The 9,176-nt window shown below is 45.2% G+C and overlaps 1 protein-coding gene across 8 annotated transcripts; it reads left to right on the top strand.

Moving 5' to 3' along the window:
- On the top strand, window positions 1-8,934 carry LOC109557776 (GTPase IMAP family member 5-like). 8 transcript variants are annotated; one of them, XM_070788371.1, is made up of 4 exons: window positions 195-813; window positions 5,305-5,352; window positions 6,216-6,720; window positions 7,909-8,934. In XM_070788371.1, exons 1-4 carry the CDS (start codon window positions 384-386, stop codon window positions 7,970-7,972), a joined length of 1,047 nt encoding a protein of 348 aa, XP_070644472.1. In that variant the 5' UTR covers window positions 195-383; the 3' UTR covers window positions 7,973-8,934. The 8 variants fall into 8 exon arrangements, with proteins under 8 accessions (XP_019814852.2, XP_070644472.1, XP_070644471.1 ...); XM_070788370.1 differs by lacking the exon at window positions 7,909-8,934 and adding an exon at window positions 6,857-7,113 and having other exon boundaries at window positions 199-813; XM_019959294.2 differs by lacking the exon at window positions 7,909-8,934 and adding an exon at window positions 2,597-2,652 and having other exon boundaries at window positions 209-813; window positions 6,216-7,113.
- Window positions 8,935-9,176: the final 242 nt, after the last annotated feature.

The following is a 9,176-nucleotide window of genomic DNA, read 5'->3' as shown; positions in this document are numbered from 1 at the left end:
TCCTAAGAACAGACACCTCAACCCCAAGAGACAAAAGGCAAAGAACAGTGGCTCTCTGGCTCCCAGCTCTGCGGAGTTTCTGGAAAGGAGGAGGGCTCCACTCTAACCTGCTCCACACCTGGCTCCAGCTTTGCACGAAGGTAGAGAAGTCCTCCGTGAAAAGTCTGTGATTCTTTCTTGCGCCAAAGAAAATAACTAGCTTTCTAAGTTGATCTCTTTGGAGGTGCTTTAACGGAGAAGGCAATGGCAACCCACTCCAGTACTCTTGCCTGGAAAATTCCATGGCTGGAGGAGCCTGGTAGGCTGCAGTCCATGTCGCTAAGAGTTGGACACGACTGGGCGACTTCACTTTCACTTTTCACTTTCATGAGTTGGAGAAGGAAATGACAACCCCCAGTATTCTTGCCTGGAGAATCCCAGGGACGGGGGAGCCTGTTGGGCTGCCGTCTATGGGATCGCACAACGTCGGACATGACTGTGACTTAGCAGCAGCAGCAGACGTGCTTTCACGGGGAGACTGGGATCAGAGTGGTCTCTTTTCACCCTTCTTAAAGAGGAAATGGGAGGGGGCGAGGCGCTCGTGGTCTCAGAGGGCAAACATCCCTTGGGGGTGCGCACGCTGCGAACTCGCCGCTCTCCGGTTTCCGCGGCAGCAGTTTCGCCCTGCCCGGAGGGGTGTCCCCAGCTGCGGGGACAGGAGGCGCGCGCGCTCGGTCAGTGCCGCTTTCCTTCTAGCCCAGCAGTCGTGCCCTGCAGCCTTCGGCCGCGCGCTCCCGCCGACCCGCCGGCATCCAGCCCGCAGAGCCGAGCCTGGTAAGGGGACCCCTGCGGGGGTCCCTGCGTCCTGGAGGATTGGGAGCCGGGCGAAGAGGGAGGGTTCTGGAGGCCGCGGTTGAGTCAGGGCTACTGATTTCTGGTGGGTCCTCTAACCGGTTCCATGCTTCTGGGGTCTCCTGTCAGTGAAACCGGGCGCCGGTGGAAAGCTTATGGACAACAGCAGGTTCCCAGTGCGAACCAGGCGGATTTGGGGACCGGACCGCTTACCCCGCGTTCCCGCCCATCGCTTTCCACAGTGCTGCAGTCTTTTATGTCTAGTTGCCTACTTCTGAGCTCTTTTGATTTTCATTAAGCTTCACAGCATTTCACAAAGCTTCGCTAATATTCTCAGACGCTGGGAAAAATTGAAGGCAAAAGGAGATGGGGGCTGCAGGAAATGAGATGGTTAGATAGTATCACGGACTCATTGGTCATGAACAAACTTCGGGAGATAGTGGAGGACAGGAAAGTCTGGCGTGCTGCAGCCCGTGGGGTCGCAAAGAACTGGACAGGACTGAGCGACTGAACAACAATTTGACAGATGAGAAAACTGAAACTCACAAGTAAGCCCTAACTAAGTAGAGCGAACATCTTAAGTTTTACCTTCGTAACTTCACCCATACCACCCCCGCCCGGGCCCTGACCAGCACCACCTCCCAGAGAAGCCTGGTGCAGGAATCCACTCCTAGGGCTCCACACGACGAGAACCCTCACTGAGCCACGTTCACAACGAAACCTCTCAGTGGACATTGTTCCATAGACCTTGATCTTCTGAAAGCCACCCCATTCTTCCCCAGATAGCCACGTTTCCCACCACACGATGTAGAATTCGACACTATGGCAGAGAGACCCCAGCGTGTACAGGAACCATCCCTTGGTCTGTTGTCAACCCCCTGTGAAAGCCGTGTTATGAAGTCCTGAGACTAAACTGTGAAACCAAGTGATGCCGGGAAACAGAGGGACTCAAGCAAATGGGGAAGGAAAGACTCATGAATGAGGCAGACAAAAAACAGTTTTACCTTTCCTAAAACAGCAGGAATGAGCCTACTTTCTACTGATTTGATAAAATGAGATAGGATCAAGATAACATCAGGTTCATCCAATTTAAAGATCCAAAGGTATATGACATTTATTTGCTTCAACCTCCTCCATAAGCTAGATCCCCCTGCTGTTCCTGTCAGATACCCGTATAATCTCTGCTCCCACACCAGCTCTTTCATGATTCCTGATCGCATGTGGGGAAGATTCGGATTTTCCTTGTGGAGAAGAAATCTGCCTCCACTCTTCATTCCCCCACTTTTGTCTGTTCTGCAATTGACACGTGTCACATTGCTTCAGGTTTACAATGCTTCCGGATGTCTTCCTAGGCTTGATTCAGTCCTTTTAATATCCTTTCATTTCAGCATTTCCATCAATATCCTTTTTGACTAGCCTCTGGACACTTTAATATTTGTTAATATCCACCCCCAAAAATCTATTCCTCGGTGAGACATGTCTCCCCCTGGCAACCTGACCCACTCAGAAGATGCTTCAGGAGGACGGTGCTGCACCTCTGCCCCCCAATTTGGGACTTTGATGGTGTTTTGTGGCAGCCACAGAGCCCCATTTGGGTCACACTGATCATCAAGTCATGTAAAAACACCAGATTATTTAAACTGAAATCTTTCCATTCTGAGCAACTTCTGTCCCCTACGATATTATGTTTGAATAGTCTTTAAAAAAAAAAAAAGGCACCCAAGATTTCAAGATTTTGCAATACAGTTCTGTTTGTTGGTTTTAGGGCAAGCTTCCAGCCTAACTGCTTCAGTTTATGTCCTGACCATGGATGGCAACATGGTATGTGGTGTTCCAAGAGGCTCAATGACTTTATCGTCACTTCTCCTCCCCAATGAACCTAGGAGAATATGCAGGCAAAATGAGCCAGTTTTTGTTCTTAGCTCCATGACAGTTGTGTGAACATGGGCATGTTAGTTGAGACTCAGTTTCTTAATATTTTAACAGAAATTTTAATACCTATCTCAATCACTTCATAGGGAATTAGGGCAAACAATTAAAATAATGGATATGAAAGCAAAATTGAAAATCACAAACGGCTGCACAGAGGGTTATTATGATGGTGAAGTTCATCATCAACATTGTCATGACTCGTCATTGTCTTTACTACTTCAGTATACTGGTTCCAATAGAAAATGTCATCTGAGACAGAAAAGACGTCAGAGAATTTGAGCAATTTTAGCAGAGGCTGGAGTATAATTTACCAGAGGCAAGTACACCAAGTGGGAGAAGGTGGTAAGGAAAATGCTCTTCTCAAGGGTTAAGGAAAGGAAAGAAGTTATTTTAGTATATTCTGATAGTGTGACAGGGGATGGTTTCCTTAATGAGGACCATTTCTATGCATCTTGACTGAGTGAATAGAAAAATGTGTAAAGGTAGAAATAAGAAATTTGCTGAATTGCAAATCAACTATGAAAATCATTTTTAACTCAATGTTAATCAATACAATGCAAGTTTAAACCAATTAAGACATCCTACTGTATGCCCAACAGGGTGACCAAAAAATTAAAAATATAGTATTACCAAGTGTAGGAGAAGATTTGCAGGATGCTGGTACGTGGCTGCTGCCAGCACGACTCAGCACAAGTTTCATGGAGTCAGACTTGGCAACATCTAGTCAGGCGGAGTGACTTCGTTTTCACTTTTCACTTTCATGCATTGGAGAAGGAAATGGCAACCCACTCCAGTGTTCTTGCCTGAAGAATCCCAGGGACGGTGAAGCCTGGTGGGCTGCCATCTATGGGGTTGCACAGAGTTGGACACGACTGAAGCGACTCAGCAGCAGCAGCAGCAGCAGCAGCAGTCAGGAGGAAGTTGGACATTCCAGAGAGATTGTCATGTTGGTAGTGGCACTACTGTTGGCAGTAACAAAGGTGCATTTGGAACACCAACTGTTCGTTAAGAAAGAACTGGATAAAATGTTACATAAATAATGTCACTTCTGTAAAAGATTAAAATACCAAAAAGTACTGTATCTTAATTATAGATAGATATGTATGTACAAGTGTAAATACACAAGTGAGATAGACACATAAACATCTCAGAATACTGTTTGCCTCTAAAGGGAGAGGGAGAATGAGACTCAGGGTTGGGGGAGTCCAAAAGTAAATAAAGGAAACTATATGTGTAAAGTTTTAACTTTCTCAACCAAACTGAACAGCAGTAATAAAAATGCCAAAATACTGAGATTTGTTCATTGCACATTGTGGAATTTGTTTCATTACTCAGTGTATTTATTTCTCTTCTTAAAATATTTATTTCATAACTGCATAATCTTTAAAACTGAATAAATAAAATATAGGCTCAGTGATGGTGGTTTAGTTGCTAAGTTGTGTCCGACTTTTGTGACCCCATGGACTATAGCCTGCCAGGCTTCTCTGCCCATGGGATTCTCCAGGCAAGAATACTGGAGTGGGTAACCATTCCCTTCTCCAGGGGATCTTCCCAACCCAGGAATCGAACCCAGTTCTCCTGCATTGCAAGCCCATTCTTTACCAACTGAACTATGAGGGAAGCCCACAGGCTCAGAGTTCATCTTAATTATAATTGCAGAGTGCATACTTGCCTTTTCCAATGTATGCTTACCTTTTCTAGCACCAAGAATGACGCAATAGTATGCCTCATCTGAATGAAACATTTATCTCCATGGTTTTGCCGATTTCTGCTTATGTCTACTGGGATTTTTCTTAAGTTGTTATTGGGAGACCCACAAGGAAAGACATTTGATTTAAAACAGATCAGGAAAGGACTTTATCCTGAATTTGTCCCAAATGTTGCTGCTGTCCCTCAGTCAAGGCACCAGTTTCTCTTCCCCCAGTTGCTCAGAGGGAAGGAGGTGGTGACCACACTCGGGCCTCTTCCCCTTCTCCCTCTCATGTGCATCCTCAAAGGAGCCCTGGACCCCAATTCAACATTCCCACTGGAAGGTGCATTGTACTTTCCCCTTTGCCACTGGGATGTCCATCTGATACAAAGAGTTTCTGGGACTGGAAATGCCCAGTACTTCAAACAAACCACTATTCATTTACAGTAAGGCAACTTTTATTCTCTAGTCTAGCAAGTTTGCTTTGATTCCAATAATAATAACAAATAATTTTAAAGTCTTGCTTCTTATTCCATATAAGAAGGCTTTCTTTATTTCATGCCTTTTCAGTTTGAAGGGAGATAATCAACTGATATGTATTCAAACATTTCTTGCTTTCCTGCAGAATGAGGAAGAAAACAAGAGTTCACTGTGTTAACATAACCTAGCATCACCTGGCTTGCTTAAAGTTCTATATGGATATTTGAAAATAAAATGTGTTAGAAAATTAGCAATGGAAATGGCTCATCTAAGGATAATTGTTCTCAGCTGTCTGAATTGGAGGTGTTCTCAGGTCTATACCAACTCCTATAAGGACACTTGCTTTTATTCCTTCCTTCTTTTTATTCTAGAAGTGAATGGAAGCGCTGCAGAGGAGCAGATATGGACCATGGCTGAAGGTAAGAAACCCTCCAAATTCTCAAGCACTCTGGACACCAGGCGACAGTTACTGTCTTCCCTCCTCCACTCCCTGACCTCAAAAACTGAGACAGAAGAGAAACCCAGTTACTTTAAACTGCAGGAGGAAAAGGCAGCTATCACGTTCTTTATCTTCCCTACTGTCATCACACCCTACGCACCCGAGTATGACACTCTGACCCGTGTGGTGATGTATGGGAAATGTGGAAACAAAACTTCAAGTCAGAAGTCAGTGGATTTGGAACCAAATTGTGAAAATGAAATCTTCCCCTGCCTGTGCTCAGCTGAAAAGAGGAAAAGTTCCACATAGAGATTTAGTAATCATGTTTGAAAAATAAAATTTCAGAATACTTAAGTAAGGGAAGAACCGACACAGAGTAAAAGGAACAAAATAACAGATTTTAGGAGCCTGGAATGAACCTAATTCACGTGGGCTCATTAGAACTCCAGAAGTCCTTGGATTCTCACTCCATCTCTTGAAAATTTTAGCTCTTGGCACAGTGTCACCCTTGCCAACTCTTGTTGTTGTCTGTTGTTGTTTAGTCACTATGTCATGTCCAACTCTTTGCAACCCCATGGACAGCAGCCTACCAGGCTCCTCTGTCCATGGGCTTTTCCTGGCAAGAATACTGCAGCAGCTTGCCATGTCCTCCTCCAGGGAATCTTCCCAACCCAGAGATCAAACCTGTGTTCCATGTCTCCGGCATTGGCAGGTGGGTTCTTTCCCATTAGCACCACCTGGGAAGCCTATCATCAACTATACTCCAAGATAAAATAAAAACTTTTAAAAAAGAATCACAAACTTAGTAAAACTGGAAAAATTCTTTTTTTTTTTTTTTTACAGGCAGGATAGAACATCAGGGCTTTGAACCCTCCTCCTCCTTGAGGATCATCCTGGTAGGCAAAACAGGCAGCAGGGAGAGTGCCACCAGGAACAGCATCCTCTCCCAGCCCATGTTTGAATCCAAGCTGGGGGCCCAGTCGGTGACCAGGAAGTGTCAGAGGGCAACAGGCACGTGGAATGGGAGGAGCATCCTGGTGGTGGACATGCCCCCCATCTTTGAGTCCAGAGCCCAGGATCAAGAGGTGTATGAGAATATCGGAGCCTGTTACCTGCTGTCAGTGCCAGGGCCCCACGTGCTGCTGCTGGTGACCAAGCTGGGGCACTTCACCAAGCAGGATGCAGTGGCCGTGACCAGGGTGAAGGAGGTCTTTGGGGCAGGAGCTGAGAGATACATGGTCATCCTCTTCACCCACAAGGAGGACTTGGCGGGCGGATCCTTGGATGAGTACATGGCAAACACAGACAACCTCAGGCTGAGGAGCCTGGTCCAGAAGTGCAGGCGGAGGTACTGCGCCTTCAACAACTGGGCCTCTGGGGACGAGCAGAGAGGGCAGCTGGCCCAGCTGATGGCTGTGATTGAGGGGCTGGAGCGGGAGCACCAGGGTGCCTTCCTCACCAACGAGCTCTTCTTTGATGCACAGATGCTCCAGCAGATGGGGGGTGGCGCCCATGGAGAAGGTCAGAGGCGCTACCTGGACAAGGTACGGCTGCAGGTTGCAAAGCAAAAGCAAGACCTGAAAGAGGCGGAGAGAAACTCTGCCTTCAAGGCGCTCCTCCGACTCAAAGCCTGGATCGTTTCTCATGCCAAAATATTTGTTCTTGTCCTATGCCTTTTGATTTTTCTTGCCATTGTAATTAGCTTGTATAGTACGCATCAACATTGAGCATTTTCAGATGACACCTGTCCTTGGCTTCCATTTTTTCAGTCGGCATACCTGTCTGTGTTGGTCAGAAACTTTATTTGCTTTTTACATAATTTCATTTCAATTTTGCTTCCTTGCATCAGACACACCATCCCTTTTCTTTGGTTCCTTTTTAGGAATAAAACCCAAAAGGAAAAAAAATTTCCGCTTTCTGTTGTGTTAAAAATGGTGAAGGTGGAAACTTCCCTGGCAGTCCAGTGGTTAAGATTGTGCTTTCAATGCAAAGGGTGCAGGTTCAATCCCTGGCTGAGAAACTAAGATCCCATATGCTGTGCAGCCAAAAATTAAAGCAAATAAATAAATTTAAGAGCAAAATCTTTTCCAAAAAATGGTGAAGACAAATAATAAACTAACTGCACACCATCAAGAAATATTGTGGAGCTTGCAGAGAGGAAAGTGAGTGGACTGACATGCTGTGTGAGCGAGCGTCTCACCGGGGACCCCCTTTTTACAGTTGGAATTCCTTATTTTATTCAGAAACATACTCTGACTTCCTTGTAGGTTTAAAAAAAATAGTAATAATAAGACACCACACAAAAGAGAAAGACTAGGGTGTTCTGGGATATCTCTGGGGTGTGAAGAGGCTGGGGGAGAAAGGAGGAAGGCCCTAGAGACGGGGTGGGGAGGAAAATCTCTGCATAGTCAGCCACTGGGAAATTAGAGAACCTTAATCCTTAGAGCAGGGCTAGACAAGAGCCAGATGGTGAGTGTAGGAATTCAGGCTTAGCCGGCCATCTGGTCTCCTTCAACATTCAACCATCTCCTTGTAGCATGAAAGCCACCCTGGAGAAGAAGGAAGTGACCTGCAAGACTGCATTCCCTACAAGTTTATGAAATTTGAATTGCATGGACTTTTCATATGTGGTGATGAAACATTATGCTTCTCTTTATTTTTTGACCCGTGTTGTTGTTCAGTCACTCAGTCCTGTCTGGCTGTTTGCAACCCCATGGACTGCAGCACACCAGGTTTCCCTGTCATTCACCATCTCCAGGAGCTTGCTCAAACTCATGTCCATTGAGTTGGTGATGTCATCCAACCATCTCATTCTCTGTCATCCCTGAATCCTCCTGCCTTCAATCTTTCCCAGCAAAGATTTTTTGAAAGATTTTTTTCAGTCTCTTCTAATGAGTCAGCTCTTAGGTAGCCAAAGTATTGGAGCTTCAGCTTCAGAATCAGTCCTTCCAAAGAATATTCAGGACTGCTTTCCTTTAGGACTGACTGGTTTGATCTCCTTGCAATCCAAGGGACTCTCAAGAGTCTTCTCCAACACCATAGTTCAAATGCATCAATTCTTTGGCGCTCAGCCTTGTTTATACTCCAACTCTCACATCAACACATGACTGCTGGAAAAACCATAGCTTTGACCTTTGTCAGCAAAGTAATATCTCTGTTTTTTAATACACTGTCTAGGATTGTCATAACTTTTCTTCCAAGGAGCGTCTTTTAATTTCATGGCTACAGTCACCATCTACAGTGATTTTGGAGCCCAATAAAAGAAAATCTGCCATTGCTATCATTGTTTCCTCATCATTTTACCATGAAGTGATGGGACCAGATGCCATGATCTTTGTTTTTTGAATGTTGAGTTTTAAGCCAGCTTTTTAACTCCTTTCTTTCACTTTCATCAGGAGGCTCTTTAGTTCCTTTTCACTTTCTGCCATATGGGTGGTGTCATCTGCATATCTGAGGTTATTGGTATTTCTCCCAGCAACCTTGATTCCAGCTTGTGCTTCATCCAGCCTGGCATTTTGCATGATGTACTCCACATACACATTAAATAAGCATGGTGACAATATACAGCCTTGATGTACTCCTTTCCCAATTTGAAACCAGTCCATTGTTCCCTGTCCAGTTCTGAATGTTGCTTCTTGACCTGCATACAGGTTTCTCAGGAGGCAGGTAAGGTGGTCTGGTATTCCCATATGTTTAAGAATGTTCCACAGTTTGTTGTGATCCACACAGTGAAAGGCTTTAATGTAGTCAATGAAGCGGAAGTAGATGTTTTTCTGGAATTCTCTTGCTTCTTCTATGATCCAA

This window comes from Bos indicus, chromosome 4, assembly GCF_029378745.1.
Source record: "Bos indicus isolate NIAB-ARS_2022 breed Sahiwal x Tharparkar chromosome 4, NIAB-ARS_B.indTharparkar_mat_pri_1.0, whole genome shotgun sequence".
NCBI classification, from domain to species: Eukaryota; Metazoa; Chordata; class Mammalia; order Artiodactyla; family Bovidae; genus Bos; species Bos indicus.
This window is presented reverse-complemented; position numbering and strand designations above follow the sequence as displayed.

Coding starts and splice junctions, on each gene's coding strand:
- LOC109557776 (XM_019959291.2), top strand. CDS start 384: ATGACAACCCCCAGTATTCTTGCCTGGAGAATCCCAGGGACGGGGGAG. Junction 814..5,304: donor AGCCCGCAGAGCCGAGCCTG/GTAAGGGGACCC, acceptor TTTTTATTCTAG/AAGTGAATGGAAGCGCTGCA. Junction 5,353..6,215: donor GATATGGACCATGGCTGAAG/GTAAGAAACCCT, acceptor TTTTTTTTACAG/GCAGGATAGAACATCAGGGC.